Source organism: Phaseolus vulgaris, chromosome 3 (genome assembly GCF_000499845.2).
Source record: "Phaseolus vulgaris cultivar G19833 chromosome 3, P. vulgaris v2.0, whole genome shotgun sequence".
NCBI classification, from domain to species: Eukaryota; Viridiplantae; Streptophyta; class Magnoliopsida; order Fabales; family Fabaceae; genus Phaseolus; species Phaseolus vulgaris.
The window spans coordinates 16,122,918-16,139,538 of record NC_023757.2 but is presented as its reverse complement, the minus strand read 5'-3'; the positions used below and the strand labels follow the sequence as shown (position 1 = coordinate 16,139,538).

The following is a 16,621-nucleotide window of genomic DNA, read 5'->3' as shown; positions in this document are numbered from 1 at the left end:
CAAAGCTAAGGGAGTAGCTAGTCGCGATCAAGTAGAGGCCAAGATCAAAGAGTGAAAGATCGCGCTAAACCTAAGTTAGTTAACAGTTAGTCGTATGCGAAGAGAAGGGTATGCGGCTGAAACTAATATATATTACGCAACAAAGTTTATACAAGTTCCAAGTGCAATAAATGGTGCAAAGGTGTAAAATTACAAAAAGAGGAAGAGCTCAAGGAGGAGGGATGAGTTTTCCATCTACCACTTCGTGATAGATGCTGAACTGGGAGAGGTCTAGATCCGGAAGAACGCATTTGATCTGCTCGAGGGCCAGCTCGAACCCATCGGCCAGGGCTTCAGCGCCCACGCCCATAAGGTCAGCTTTCTCCACTTCGAGCTTTTGCTTGGAGGCCTCTGCAGCATTCTTCTCGGCAGTAAGGGAAGCAATGGAAGAAGCAGCTTCTTCCAATTGGCCCTTTGCCTCAGACAGCTTGCTCACCACCTCCTCAAGCTTCTTCTCCCTTGTAGTGGCCGTTTCCCTGGCAGACTCGAGATCCCCCGCCAGTTGTGAGTTCAGTTTGCGTAAGGAGGAAGTCTCGGCCTCCAGGTGGGTCACCTTGCCCCGCAGCTCGCAGTCCAAGGCATTGATGGCTTGCCCCATCAAGATCTCAGTCTTGATGGTCTCTTGGACCTACGCTAGGTACTCTCCCCTGGCTTTCTCCACCATACCCCTCATCAGCTCTACGGATCCTTGGGCAGCCTCAAAGTCACTTTGCAGTGACTCCTTGTCATGCTCAAGCTCCTTGATCCTTTTCTCCATGGTTAGCTGCTTGCGGTGCTGGGTGGAGAACTCCATGGAAAGCACTATCTGCTTCGCCGGGTGCATGTCCACCTCCTCCCCGTTCCACTCGATGAGCTCCCGGCTGCGAATGAGCTGTCGAACCAGAGCGATGACTCGGCTGAAGTTCTCATTGGTTGCTCCAGAGCCGCTTGGTCGAGAGCTGGCCCCCCCACCTTCAGCGGTGGCGGCGGAGGTTGGCAGTGGTGGTGGCGACACGAAAGGTCCCGGGAGATCCCCCGAGCGAGCAGAATCGCCCCCAGCAGGTGGAGTGGATTGACCAAGTGGTTGGCCTGCTGGGGAAGGAGAAGGCGATCGGGGAGTTGGGGATGGCAGTTGTTAGGGAGAGGGAAAGCACGTAGGCACTGGGGCAGGTTGAATAGAGGGGGGCGAGGGTGAACCTTCCTCTACCTCCACTACCTCAATCTCCCCAGGCTGAAGAGATGAGGCCCCCCCAACAGCTGGAAGCTTCCTCTTGCGGTGAACGAGAGGAGAGCCAGAGCTCTCCTCTTCAGTTGAAGGGGCAGGAGCAGCGGCAGCAGCAGCAGCAGCAGATGAAGGAAAGGCCTTCACTAGCTTCCTTCTTTTCCTTCCTGGCTCGGGGCCTTCAGCTGGCGCGACCGAGAGAGGAGGGGCTGCGATAGGCTCGGTGGTGGAAGAAGAGGAGCCAGTCCCTTTGGCCCCCTGGAGTCTGGCAAGCTCTAGCAAAGCTTTCCTCCTTTCCTTCCCTGACATCGTATCTACATCGAAGGGAAAAAGAAGAGTTAGATGGCATAGTTATGCAAGTGAGTCAAAACGTGTGCGAGCATGCATGAGAATGTGCAAGTATCTTAAGAGGTGAAAGAAGAAGAGCCTACCTATGTATTTTTTCAAGGCCAACACATCAAACTCATGTTTGATGAGAAGGGCAGAGTTGTACTTGGCCCCCAGGAACAGCCCATATAGCTCGCGCTCGTGGGGGGCCATGGCTTCGAGATCCCGGGGTTTCTTGAACTCGACCCTAGGAACCCAGTAGAGGGGGTACCCCTCGAGCAATGTTGGACTTTGTGGGGTGGCAGATATCGTGTAGAACCTGCCTTTCCAATCTTTGAAGGATTGCTGATACAGGCCCAAGAGCACCCGTCCAGCAACCCCATTCAGACTAACCCAGGACCTGTCCCCAGGGTTCTTCGCTTCGAAGAAATAGAGAAACACGTCCACGGAGGCGTTAAGCCCGAAGTAATTTCAGAGAATCTCAAATGCCCGGATGAAAGCCCAGGCATTTGGATGGAGTTGGCAGGGTGCGACGTTCAGCTCCATCATCAGCTCCTTCTCTAAAAAGGTGAAGGGCAGGCGCAACTTCAACCTCTTGAAGATGGCAGAGTAGATGAAGGTGAAGGGCACCCCATTTGTGGCCCTATCGTCCGCGCAGATGGGCATCCCCCGAGGAGGAATGCAGACGCGGATGTTGAAGTCATTTTCCCGATCGATGGCGCAAGAGGGCTCATCCGGGTCGCTGCTCAGGAGGGATTTTAGGTGCCCCTGCGGCAATAAGGTAGAGGTTTCGGCGAGCAACGCCAGGGGAGCCCAGTCATAGACCCTGGCATTGTCGTGGTAGGAGGTTGCAACAGGTGGTGGTGGAGCTGGAGCACTTGCGGAAGGCTGTGCACCAGAAGACGAGGCAATGATTCGAGCGGTTTGTTTCAAGCGAGCCATTGATAGATAGCTGCAGTGGAGGAAAAGTGAAAAGTCAGAATGAATGGAAGGTGAGGGAATGATGAATAGTTCGGTGAAAAACAGAGAAGGGAAGGAGAAAGAAAGGTCCAGGTGGGAAGAGGAAGAGGGAGAAGCAGAGAGCGGAGTGAAGAATGCGAAAACCCTAGCGTGGGTCGAGAAGAGGGAAAACGGAGAAGATGGATGCATGATGATGAAAGGACGAATGCAATCGATGAAAAGAACCTGAATGGACCAAGAAAGAAGAAAAATCATACCTTTGAATGATCGCGAAAGTTCTGAAGGTAGAAAGCTGGAAGAAAGGTGGAAGCGCAGAGAGGGGATTCGCAGAGAGTCTGGGAGTTGATTGAAGAGGATGAAGAAACAGTAAAGGCGCGCGCCTATTTGAAAAGAGGGGAAGCGCTAGCGACACTCCACGCTGACCGTTGATGCGCCCACGTGTCGCGAGATTAAGGGAGGTAGTCGTAACGTTAAAGGGCAGCACGTGATGTGGCCCCACTTGCCACGTGGACCGAGGGCACGATCACTTAGTCTCTTCGCTGAGAACGAGTTCACAGCTCGAGACTGAGGGGCTTGTGATCCGGTCGGTCATCGGTAGTTGATGACGTCAGCAGAAGATGATCACATGGGCCACTCGTGGGGTGACACGTGGACCGGGTGACAGAGAGATCAGGGAGCAGATCACCTAGAACGGTGATCGGTGGTTAGTAGCCAAGTGGCCACCGACAGATCAGTCGGCAGAGAAGTCAGGGGACAGATCACCCAGAACGGTGATCGGTGGTCAGTAACCAAGCGGTCACCGACAGATCAGTTCCAAGATGAACACCTGGGGGAGAACGCGAGAAGCAAATAGGGCACCGATCAGTCATCGAGTGCATGGTCATTGGGGTTTCATGTTACACGCAGTTAAGCTGGGACTGAGGTTCCCAGCGAGAGCGTTACGCACGGACCTCGCATGAACACATCTCAGAGAATCGTGCATGAGAGTGGCCTGAGGGAGCTAGCAAACCGGTCAGTGATTGGTTACTCCCTCAACCCATTACGTGCATGACATCGTGAAGGGGAAATCGTCAACGCCAGAGAGCAATGCTTGGTGAGTGTGCCTAGACCAGCCACACCTGGCGTTCTCCTGAGAGTATGCGATTTACCGAGATAAAAGGAATGCGCTAAGTTACTCCGCAAGGGAATAACTTAGGCACACAGAGAGAAGCGCTAGAGCCCCTCAAGTAGTGGCACGTGTGTGGTTAGCTGCATGCCTCCACGTGTCATCATCTGAGAGGGGCGCGGTCCAGACAAAGGTGCACTCCGTACCGTTGAAGATACAGACAAGCGCAGACACGCGCAGACACTCACGTTTTACAGATTCTGGAGGTACGTTGCCACAGAAAAGCGCAACAGGATCCTGACACATGCCAGAGAGGCATAACGGAATTCTGTTAGGCGCAGATACAGGAGGAGGGATAAAAGGAGAATCAGAGAGAAATACACACACACTGTTTTTTACACACATTACTACACAGTTTTGATTATTGGTGGTTTTGTGACCTAACTTGATCGTCGGAGTGCAAACGGCCGCTAGAGGCGCCGTCTGTGTGTTTTGCAGGTCGCGTTTGGAGATCCTAGAGAAGGTTCTGAGGGTGATATTGCAGATAACACAGTCGTGTAAGCGATTCCTCCACGCTCGAGTTGTCGGCAGGATCAAGTGATATTTCTTTAACGTTCAGCCATTAACCACCTTTAATTTTAAATCCAGTAAAAGAACAAATTTATTAAAAAACCTTAATAATTATTAATATAAAATTCTAATTAAAAAATAAATCTAATTACCTATAAGATATTTAAGTAATTTTATAAGTAGTGAGTGCCCAGACATGAGTATTATTATATTGCGGCTCCCCAATTAGCACGTCACTAAAAAAAATGCATATATTCTTTCATTCTTAGTTTTTCATTCTTAGTTTTAGTTATAAGTGTAACACCCCGGAAAAGAACATCTAACTATTACAATACAGGTTCTACATATTTCTATACAAGCATAAAGTTTTTCAAAACATTTCTAATACATGATTAGGACACATAGAAATACAAATATTTACAATTTAAGTTTCAAAATCAACACCCTAAAGCTCTTTAGATCCTCAAACACCTGTAAGATCATCTGCTCGTGTACGTAGTACAGTCATCGCAGTTCAAACATAACAAGAAAAGCAAGGGTAAGCTAGTGAAAATAGAATTATTCTCAAATTATTCAATCTTCTTCAAATCTCAACAATAAAACGATCACAGAGATCTCACATGGATCTACACATTCAGAATATTCAACAAACAACGTCTTCCGGAAGACCCGTATTAAGTAAGTCCTACCAGAGACTAACACCTGATCCAAAGATTACCAGCGAATCCAACAGAAAGGATCAGGGTAAGTTCAATACAACCCAAGCCGTGCATCTCATATGTCACGGTGTGCATGAACTCTCCCATCAACTTCTCACCACCTGAAATCTTAGTGTATGTGACTTAGATCATCAGTTAAGCTCGGAGATCTCTGTTACCACATAGGCATCAATACTTAATACACAACAAAGCTCAGTCCATACATTATTCCAAATGTATGAATTCCATTCCATACCATTCTATCATACAATATCATTCAAAAAGTGATCCAAAATATTCAAAAGTCTATTTAACCTAAAAAAAATAACACTTTAATACTAAATCATCAAAACCGAATATTTCCATAAATTTAAATAATATATAAACAAACAACCCAATATACATAAACACACAATATCCCTGCAAGAGAAATTGAATATTGGGACCACGTCCCTTCCGCATTCAGATCTTCTATCCTAGGGTGTTATTAAAAATTAAATTTAGCTTCCCTTACCTCAATTGCTTGCTTTCCAAGCAACTTCTAGAATTTTATTCCCCACAGTCTGGATAAGCTTCAAGATTTACGGGTCTAATGCAAGTTATCCAAACAGAACAAAAATTTAGTATATAATAGAATAAGTTGAGAGCATTAAACTTCTCAACTGGCCTCATCAAGATTGATGACTAAATCCTAAGGAAAAACAGAGAATAAAGGATATTTAGAGTAAAAATGAACTTACTCTGTTTGAAAATTTGATCGGGTAGAAATGTTCCTTAACTCGCCAGCTACAACGTGGTCCGATCAGATTCTAAAATAGATGAAGATTGGGAGAGAAAATTAAGAGAGAGGCAGAGAAGAGAATATGGAGAGAGAGAGAGAGAAATGGAGATAAGGAAGAAAAGAAAAATATGCGTGCAGGTGCAGGGGGTTGCTGTTTTGTTTTTAAAAAAAAGTGCTCTTACATTATCTCCAACTACAAAAATTTTCGTCCTCGAAAATGAACTTACCAATAAAGAGACTAGGGTATGATGCTCGTATCTCCTCTTCAATTTCCCAAGTGGAGTCTCCAGATATGAGATCCACAAAACTTTCACCATGGGAATACTTCTTCCACGAAGTTGTTTCACTTGTGAATCTAAAATTCTTATTGGCTTCACTTCAAACGACAAATTTTCTTTCACCTAGATTGAATCAGACTCTAGAATGCGACTGGGATCAGGTACGTACTTTCTTAGCTGGGATACATGGAAAATATTGTGAATGTTAGCTAAAGGAGGAGGCAAAGCAATTTCATATGCCACAGGGCGTATTCTCCTGAGAATTTGATAAGGTCCTATGAACTTAGGAGTCAATTTCTTGGGTTTGAGTGCTCTTCCTACACCAGTGAACGGTGTAACTCTCAAAAAGGCATGATCACCCGCAGAGAATTCTAAAGGTCTTCTTCTTTGATTTGCATAAGATTTTTGCCTGTTGAGAGATGTTTTCAATCTTTCTTGAATCATTTTGACTTTCTCGTTGGTTTGTTGTATTAATTCTGGTCCAATTAACACACTCTCACCATCCTGAAACCAACACAGAGGTGTCCTACACTTTCTTCCATACAATGCCTCGAAAGGAGTCATTCTTATGCTAGCTTGGTAATTGTTATTGTAAGTGAACTCCATAAAAGGTAGAATTTCATCCCAACTGCCCAAATGATCTAATACACAAGTCCTAAGCAATTCCTCTAAGGACTGGATAGTTCTCTCTGATTGTCCATCAGTCTGAGGATGATATGTTGAACTAAGTTTGAGTTTAGTCCCCAAGGCTTCTTGAAGTGTGTTCCAGAATCTGGGATCTCTATCTGAAACTATGTTGGAGGGTACACCATGCAATATGATTATTTCATCTATGAAAATCTGGGCAAACTTCTGCATAGAGGTTCTCAAGTCTATAGGTAGAAAGTGTGTTGTCTTTGTCAGCCTGTCCACTATGACCCAAATAGAGTCATGCTTCCGCAAAGTACGTGGTAAGTGGGTAACAAAATCCATTGAGATACTATCCCACTTCCACACTGGAATGTCTAACTGAGTTAACATGCCTCCAGGTTGTTGATGTTCAATCTTTGATTTCTGACAAGTCAAACAAGCTGCTACAAACTTAGCTACATCATTCTTCATGCCATGCCACCAATAAGACTTCTTGAAATCTTGATACATCTTGGTCATTCCTGGATGTAAACCGAGTTTGCTTTTATGACCTTCAGATAACACTGTTTGCTTTAGTTCATTATCCTCTGGTATGCATATTCTATTTCTAAATCTCAAAAATACCATCCACTCCTAAAGAGAAGTCTTTAGCTTTGTCAGTATTTAATAAGCCCATGAAGTTCTTCAATTTTGAATCTTCCAACTGCTTCTCCTTCACCTTCTCCAGAAATTCGTTAGTTATAACAAGTGTATTACAACTAATGCAATTTGAAGACATGGAAACATCCAAATTCATACTCCTGAAATCTTCAATCTATGCTAACTCTCTAGTCATAAGCGACGACATTTGTATCTTTTTACGACTCAACGCATCTGCAACAACATTTGCCTTTCCAGGATGGTATATTAGCTGAAAATCATAGTTCTTTAAAAATTTTCTCCACCTCCTCTGCCTCGTATTAAAGCTCCTTCTGATCAAACAAATACCTCAAGTTTTTATGATCACTAAACACATCAAAACTAACTCCATAAAGAAAATGTCTCCATATTTTTAAAGCAAAGACAACTGCTGCCAATTCTAGATCATGAGTTGGATAGTTTCTTTCATGCACCTTTAACTGACGAGAAGCGTAGGCAACAACTTTCTTATTCTGCATTAGAACACAACTCAATCTCTGATAGGAAACATCACAGAAAACTTCAAAAGACTGATTGGAATCAGGGATTGTCAATACAGGAGCATTAGTCAACATTCTTTTCAACTCTTCAAAGCTTCTCACACATTGTTCAGTCCAAGCAAAAGGATGATAATTTCTAGTCAATTGGGTCAAAGGAGCCACTATTTTAGAAAAGCCTTCTATAAATCTCCTGTAATATCCTGCTAACCCGACAAAGCTTCTAATTTCTGTAACTGTTTTAGGACGTTCCCACTGAAGTACAACCTCCACTTTAGAAGGATCTACTGATATTACCTGTGCAGAGATGACATGTCCTAAAAAATGTATTTCTAACATCCAGAAGTCACATTTTGAAAGTTTAGCATATAACTGCTTTTCTCTCAAAATGTTCAGGACAGTTCTAAGATGTTCTGCATGTTCTTCCCTTGTACGATAATGGATCAAGATGCCATCTATGAACACTACCACAAACTTATCAAGAAAAGGTCTGAATATCCGATTCATATAATCCATGAAGATAGCTGGAGCATTGGTCACACCAAATGGCATAACCAGAAATTCATAGTAACCATACCTTGACCTAAAAGTAGTCTTCTGAACATCTTCCGCTTTCACTAAAATTTGGTAATAACCTGAGCGCGGATCTATCTTAGAAAAGACAACTGCCCCATGCAACTTATCCATCAGATCATCAATTTTAGGAAGAAGATATTTATTCTTTATTGTTAACTTGTTTAATTATCTGTAATCTATGCATAGACGTGACAAACCATCTTTCTTCTTCACTAATAACACTGGAGCTCCCCATGGAGAAACACTAGGTCGAATGAATTACTTCTCCAATAAGTCTTCTAGTTGTTTCTTAACTCTGCTGGTTCCATTCGATATGGAGAAATTGACACAGGGCCTGCTCTAGGAATCAAGTCAATTGCAAACTCTATCTCTCTCTTTGGTGGAAGTCCAGGAATCTCATCAGGAAATACATCCATAAACTCCTGAACTACAAACATATCTTTTTGTACTTTATCAGTAACTATAGAACAAGCCAAGAACATAAAACATTTTGCACCTTCTTGTATCTCTCTTTCAAACTGATGAGCTGAGATAACCTGCATTCCTTCTAATCCAGGGAAAATTAACTTCTTTCGATCACAATCTATAAGGATATGATTAGCAGACAACCAATTCATTCCCAATATAACCTCCAAATCTTTTAGAGGTATACAAATCATGTTGATCTTGTATCTCTGCCCATCTATAATTACTGGACACTCAGCACTCATGGAAGAAGTTACTATAATCCCTTCTGTTGGTGTAGATACCACCAACTCAAATTCTAACTCTCGGACTAGCAACTTAAGTTTCTTAGCACAATTAAAAGATATAAAAGAATGGGTTGCCCCAGAATCAAACAATACAGATGATTGTGTTCCAAGGATAGAACAAATACCTCTAACAAGGCTATCGGACTGCGAAGCTTTAGCTCCACTAATAGCAAAAACTCTACCAGCAACTTTTGGTTTTTTATTACTATTTTGTTGTACTTCCTGCACTCCGCCAGAATTTGGAGCTCCCAATTGGACACGACAGTCTTTTGTTGCATGGTCATACCTGTGACATCTATCACATGTCACGTTTGACACTGGATCAGGGTAAAATCTAACAACATGTGGCCCACCGCATCTAAAACATTTGAAACTAGGTGGTGATTGAGAACTGGGTCTTCCACTGCTATAAGATTGAGGTTTGGAATAAGGCTTCTTTTTATCTTCATATTTAGGTGTGCTTCTAGAAGGTCCTCCCACTTGAGGCTTAACAAGTCTGCTACTACTTTTCAAACTCTCCACTACTTTTGCTTTCTCCACTAGAGCGGGGAAATCTCTAATAGACATAGGAATCACCACTTCTTTAAGCTCTTGCTTCAACCCAAACTCAAATTTTCTACATCTCCAAGCCTCAGTCATGGTCTAGGTGTAGAATCTAGCTAGGTGTTTGAACCTAGTAGCATATTCAGTGACCGAAAGATTTCCTTGTTCCAGCTACTTGAATTCAATTTCTTTTGCATATCTGACACTATCAGGAAAATACTCCTCTAGGAATCTTACTTTGAAGTTCTCCCAAGTGGCATCTTTTCTTCTGTCTTCCATCATTTGCTTCATGCCTATCCACCAAAACTCAGCTTCTTCAATAAGCATATAGATGGCATAAGATAACTTTCTCTCTTCAGGGCATTGAGTAGTGATGGAGATCAAGCTCAAGTGGACATGGAGGCCAATCATCAAGAGCAAGAAGAGGTTGAGGCTCAAGTGGAGGACGCCCATGGAGGTCAAAGCCCACCTCAAAGGCTTACAAGAAGCATGTTCAAAGCTTTAGGAGCTAATGGATGTTTATTTTCTCTTTTTGTAATTTCTTTGTTTGAAGGTGCTTAGAGGGAAACATTAGAAACCTCTTTTGTTAAAGCATATTTAGGTCTTTAGATTAGGAGTCTTAGGGGGGGTGCGTTAGTAGATAGGTGTAGGAATAACTAGGGAGGTGCCAAAGTGAGAGAGAAGGTCACACCTTCTTCATGACCATAGTTGGCGCCACTTTCATTAGTTTTTGGGGGGAATTTTGAATTTAATTTGCCTTGCATTTCAATCGGTTCAATTTGACAATATGTGGAACTTCCATATGAGTTTGGGTTTTGGTGAGTTCTTGATTATAGAACAATGATCCATTTCTATCTTAAAGTGCCTATCTCATATCCAACTCAAGATGATTCCTAAGAATGTCAAGAATCATTCAAAGTGTGCTAGTGGAATCACATCATGTGGTATCAAGAGTTTATGATGGAGATCAAGCTCAAGAGAACATGGAGGCCAATCAACAAGATCAAGAAGAGGTAGAGGCACAAATGGATGAAGCCCATGGAGGTCAAAGCCCACCTCAAAGGCTTACAAGAAGCATGTTCAAAGCTTTAGGAGCTAGGGGACATTTATTTTCTCTTTTTGTAATTTCTTTAGTTGAAGGTGCTTAGAGGGAAACATTAGAAACCTCTTTTGTTATAGCATCTTTTAGTCTTTAGTTAGGAGCTTTAGGGGGAGTGTGTTAGTAGATAGGTGTAGAAGTAGAATAGGAGGTGTCAAAGTGAAGGAAGGAGTCACACCTTCCTCATGCTTGGGTTTTGGCGCCGATTCTAGATGTCTCTTAGGAGGGAATTTTTGAATTTGTGTTGCTTGCATTTCAGCACCTTAGGTTATAAATAGAGGTGCTCTCTTTGTAAAATTCAGATTGGAATTTATCTAAAGAAACTATACTCAAATTGGAGTGAGCATTGGAGAGCTTTTGAGCCTTCTTCTCTAGTCTTATCTTGAAGGATCCATGGTGTCCTCAAGTGGCGGCAGCACTCTCATCTAGGAGCAACCACACTTCTAGTGGCGAGATCATCCATCATTCATCCATCTTCATGAGCAATTCTCTTCTCCTTCCTTTCTTCTTTGTTAATTCCATGTCTTAGCTTGTTCCTTGTTGTTTTTGGTTCGGCAATTTCAGCTTAATTTTGTGTTGCTTCGGTTCTTTCATCATGCTTTGCTGTTCTTCATCTTTCTTCTTCATTTTCCAGCTTTTTGTTCGGTTCAATTTAATTTCCAGCATTCAAATTCAGTTTGCTTAGCTTTTGTGCCTTTTTGTTCGGTTCAATTTGACAATAATTGGATCTTCTATATGAGTTTGTGTTTTGGCACTAGTTTTGGTGAGTTCTTGTTCATAGAACCTTGATCCATTTCTATGAGAAAGTGCCTAGCTCTTAACCAACTCAAGATGATTCCTAAGAATGTCAAGAATCATTCTAATTGTGCTAGTGGAATCACATCATGTGGTATCATGAGTTTAGGTGTGTTCTTGTTTAATTGTTGAGTTGTGTAGCACTTTATTTCAAGAGCTCTTTTAATTTCTTGCAATTTAAGTTTCTGTTTTAGGCTTATTTTGAGTTTACTTGCTGTTTTTAATTCTTTTTCCTATCATATGTTTGAGTATTTTCCTTTTTGAATCATGTCAAGTTTTGTCTTAGTCATGTTATTCCATAATTGTCATTACTTTTAGTAGTACTTTTATTGTTTTTGATTGTTTCTTGCTTTAGTGTCATATAATTTTTCTGAATTTATATTGATCCTTTGTGCATTTTTCTTTTTAGAATTGAGTTCATACTTGTATTCTAGACCTATACAAGTTCCAATACATCATTTTCTATTATGTCTTTGCTAGTTCATAATTCTGTTTTTTTATTCCTATTAGGATTCCTCTGTTTCTGAAAAAAGTGCTTACTGTTTTTCCTTATTGCAATTGATTTACTCACTGGAAAATTCTGAAATTCTGGATTTGTGATATTCAAAGTGTTAGAAAAGAGTAGAAAAAAGAATCATTCAAAAATTCAAAGTACACAAAAAATGATAAATAAAATAAAAAAAAGTGTACAATTCTGCCGAAAAGAATACGGTAATCTGGCAGCGATTTTAAAAACTTTATCTCAATTAATTGGCTTACTCTTTTTAATTTATTCCAGTGCCATTATTTAGCTAACATCTTGAAGTTTCTGTGGTTTAAATTTCATAATCCAGTTCGCTCTACATCCTTCCAGTTAAATCAGTGAATATCAAGCACAGTTTGCATTAAAAAAAAAATTTCCAGTAGCTAAATTTTTGTTTTTCTTCATCTACTCTAGTGCTTTTCCTTAAGTATTCTTTTGTGTGCCTACTTTCTCTTTGAGTTCTTTATTTTCTTGATTTTCTTTCATTCTTTACTCTTTGAGTTTGTCTTACATATAGTTTTCCTTTTGCAATTACCTTTCCTTGCTTATACCTTTTCTTGTTTGTCTTTATTGTTTCATTGGTTTTGTGGTGGTTGCTTTTGAGATTGGTGTGCTTGCTTTGACATCTTTCATTTGAGGATTCCAAGACCTCAAGATCAGATTGGTGCAAGGACATTATTTTCTTTGAGAGTGACCTCTTTTTCTGCCTCTTTTCACTTCGGCATTCTTGCTGGCCACACTCACTGTTTTTGTTAATTTTTGTTTCTTAACTTGTTTGCTGTTTTTGTGTGTTTGCTGTTTTTTATTTCCAAAATGGCTGGATTTTCAAGTGATGCATCATACAAGCAGAATTCTCCATCCAAAGCTTCAATCCTTGGTGAATTACATGAAGCTCAAAGAACCATTAGACAGTTGGAGGAGAAATTGCAAAAGATGGAGGGTGCAACAAGCTAGACCATCTCCTTCAATTCATGATGAGCATCATAGACCTTCCACAAGAGCTTCTTCCAATGATTTTGGCCGTGAAGATGAGCATAGGAGAAGGAGACCTCCACCCCAAGTCCATGGACAAAGACATCATCACCAAGGGGAAAGAACTCACTACGGCAATGGCTTCTATCATGATGCAAAGTCAAGGCTTCCTTCGGTCAAGCTACCTTGTTTTAATGGCTCTAGTGATCCTAATGTATATTTAGATTGGGAGGCTAAGTGTGAACAAATATTTGAGATCCATGAGATCCAAGATGAGCATAAGCTTAAGCTAGCCACCCTAGAGTTTAGTGATTATGCCATGAAATGGTGGCATGGAATTGTAAAGGACATTATCTATAACAAGGGTCCTCCCGTGGACTCTTGGAACTCTTTAAAGGATCATATGCGCGCTAGGTTTGTGCCCCCACATTTTAGGAAAGACCTCATGTTGAGACTCCAACGGTTTCAACAAGGCACGCTAAATGTGGATGAATATTATAAGGAGCTTGAGACGCTTGTGCTTAAAATCGAATTAGAAGAAAGTGAGGAAGCTATGATTGCTAGGTTTGTGAGTGGTCTTAGGAAAGATATTCAAGACATTGTTGAGTTACAAGAGTATTCATCATTGGGCTCTTTAGTTCATCTTGCAATGAAGGTGGAAGCCCAACTTGCTAAGAAAAACTCTTTCAAAAATGCTTCCAATGATGGATACTACTCCAAGTCTTGGAGAAACAAAAATTCTTTTTCTAAACATCCTTCCAAAGATTCTTCTTTCAAACCCAAGGAAACTAAGCCATCTACTTCTAGACCTAAGTCTCCCACTAGAACATCCAATACTAAATGCTTTAAATGTATGGGTTATGGTCATATAGCTGCAAATTGTCCTTCCAAACGAAGTATGTACATGCATGAGGGCATTGTAGTTAGTGAGCATGATTCGGATTCTCCTAAACATTCATTGCATTCTCATGCATCTAGTGAGGAAGAGAGCGAATGTCCACTTGAAGGGAACTTGTTAGTTGTGAGAAGACTTCTTGGACAAGTTTCACAACCTTTTGATGAAAGTCAAAGGGAAAATATTTTCCATACAAGATGTCTTATTCAAAACAACATTTGTTCCTTGATAGTGGATGGGGGTAGTTGTGCAAATGTGGCTAGTACAAGAGTAGTAGATAAGCTTGGATTGCCTACTATCTCTCATACAAAGCCCTACAAATTACAATGGCTTAGTGAAGTAGGAGAAATAATTGTCAATAAACAAGTCCTCATCCATTTCTCCATTGGAAAATACAAAGATGGGGTATTATGTGATGTTGTGCCCATGGAAGCCACTCGTGTTCTTTTGGGAAGGCCTTGGCAATTTGATAGAAACGTTTTACATGATGGCTTTACCAACAAACTATCTTTTGAATTCCATGGTCACAAGGTTACTTTAAAATCTCTCTCCCCAAGAGAAGTCCATGAGGACCAAGTTATCATGAAGAAAAAGAGGGAGAGTGAAAAAGATAAAAAAGATAAAAAAGATAAGAGTTCTAAGCCTACACTCCTTGTGTCTAGGCGTTACATTGAAAGGGAAATAGTGGCTCATCATCCTCTTTTCTTAGCCATCCCTAGAACTCTTAGAGTAGAATCACTTGTTGATAGTCCTCATTGCTTGGAAAATTTGGTAGAAGAGTTCCAAGATGTGTTTCAAGATCCTCCAAATGGACTTCCACCTTTGAGAGGGATTGAGCACCAAATTGATTTGATATCGGGCTCTTCTTTACCAAACCGTCCAGCATATAGGACCAATCCAAGTGAAACCAAGGAAATTCGCCAACAAGTTGAGGCTTTGATTGAGAAAGGGTGGGTGCAAGATAGCATGAGTCCTTGTGCTATGCCTATCATCTTAGTGCCTAAAAAGGATGGCACATGGCAAATGTGTTCGGATTGTAGGGCCATCAATAACATAACAATTAAGTATAGGCATCCCATACCTAGACTAGATGATTTGTTGGATGAATTACATGGTTCAAAAATCTTTTCAAAGATTGATCTTAAAAGCGGCTACAATCAAATCCGTATCAAACCGGGTGATGAATGGAAGACGGCTTTTAAGACCAACTTTGGTTTATATGAGTGGTTAGTCATGCCTTTTGGCCTAACTAATGCACCAAGTACTTTCATGTGCCTCATGCATCATGTTCTTAGACCTTTCATTGGTAAGTTTGTTGTTGTTTACTTTGATGACATTCTCATTTATAGCTTATCTTTGAATGACCATAGGTTGCATGTTAGGCAAGTTTTAGAGACCCTTAGGAAAGAACATTTGTATGCTAACCTTGCTAAATGTATGTTTGCTCTTGATCATATAGAATTCCTAGGGTTTGTTGTGAGTTGTAAAGGGGTCCATGTGGACAAAACAAAGGTGGTGGCCATTCAAAATTGGCCTACACCGAAATCTTTAAATGAGGTCCGAAGTTTTCATGGACTAGCTTCTTTCTATAGAAGATTTGTCCCAAACTTTGGTACCATTGCCGCACCACTCAATGACATAGTGAAAAAGGATGTGGTCTTTCATTGGGGAGAAGCACAACAAAATGCTTTTGACACTTTGAAAGAAAAATTGACTAATGCTCCCATCTTGGCCCTTCCTAATTTCACTAAGACATTTGAGATTGAGTGTGATGCTTGAAGCATAGGTATTGGGGCTGTTCTCCTTCAAGAGGGCCACCCCATAGCCTATTTTAGTGAGAAATTGAAGGGAAGTCATCTCAATTATTCCACCTATGATAAGGAATTATATGCACTTGTTAGGGCTTTGTTTACTTGGCAACACTATCTTTTTCCCAAAGAGTTTGTGATACATAGTGATCATGAATATCTTAAATATTTGAAAAGCCAAAACAAACTCAACAAGAGGCATGCTAAGTGGGTGGAATTCATTGAGCAATTTCCTATGTGATCAAACACAAGCAAGGCAAAGTAAATATTGTGGCGGATGCTCTTTCTAGAAGATACACTTTGCTAAATCTTTTAACCTCTCAATATCTTGGTTTTGATCACATTAAGGAACTTTATCATGATGACCTTGATTTTTCTCTCATCTATCAAGAGTGTCTTAAGGGAGGACACAAAGACTTTTTTATTCAAGATGGCTTTCTTTTTAAAGGAAAACGTCTTTGTGTTCCTCAAAGCTCTATTAGATTATCTCTTGTTAGAGAAGCTCATGACGGGGGTTTAATGGGACATTTTGGGGTTGCTAAAACTTTGGATGTGTTGCATGAACATTTCTTTTGGCCTCATATGCATAAACATGTTCATAGTTTGTGTGATAAATGCATAGCTTGCCGCAAAGATAAATCTAAAATGCATCCCCATGGTCTATATACTCCTCTTCCTATCCCTTCAATTCCTTGGGTAGATATATCTATGGATTTCATCTTAGGCTTACCCAAGACATCAAAGGGAAAGGACTCCATTTTTGTGGTAGTGGATCGTTTTTCAAAGATGGCTCACTTTATTCCTTGCCACAAAGTGGATGATGCATGCCACATTGAAAACCTCTTCTTTGAAGAAGTGGTTCGCCTACATGGGATTCCTAGGTCTATAGTGTCC

The 16,621-nt window shown here is 41.1% G+C and overlaps 2 protein-coding genes across 2 annotated transcripts; both read right to left on the bottom strand.

Annotated features, from left to right (window-relative positions):
- Positions 1-208: 208 nt before the first annotated feature.
- Positions 209-637, bottom strand: LOC137839216 (uncharacterized). The gene has a single exon (XM_068648341.1). It carries the CDS (start codon positions 635-637, stop codon positions 209-211), a length of 429 nt encoding a protein of 142 aa, XP_068504442.1.
- A 7,981-nt stretch (positions 638-8,618) lies between these two features.
- On the bottom strand, positions 8,619-9,731 carry LOC137839215 (uncharacterized). The gene is made up of 2 exons (XM_068648340.1): positions 9,033-9,731; positions 8,619-8,762 (listed from the first exon to the last, which is right to left on the bottom strand). Exons 1-2 carry the CDS (start codon positions 9,729-9,731, stop codon positions 8,619-8,621), a joined length of 843 nt encoding a protein of 280 aa, XP_068504441.1.
- Between the last annotated feature and the right edge of the window lie 6,890 nt (positions 9,732-16,621).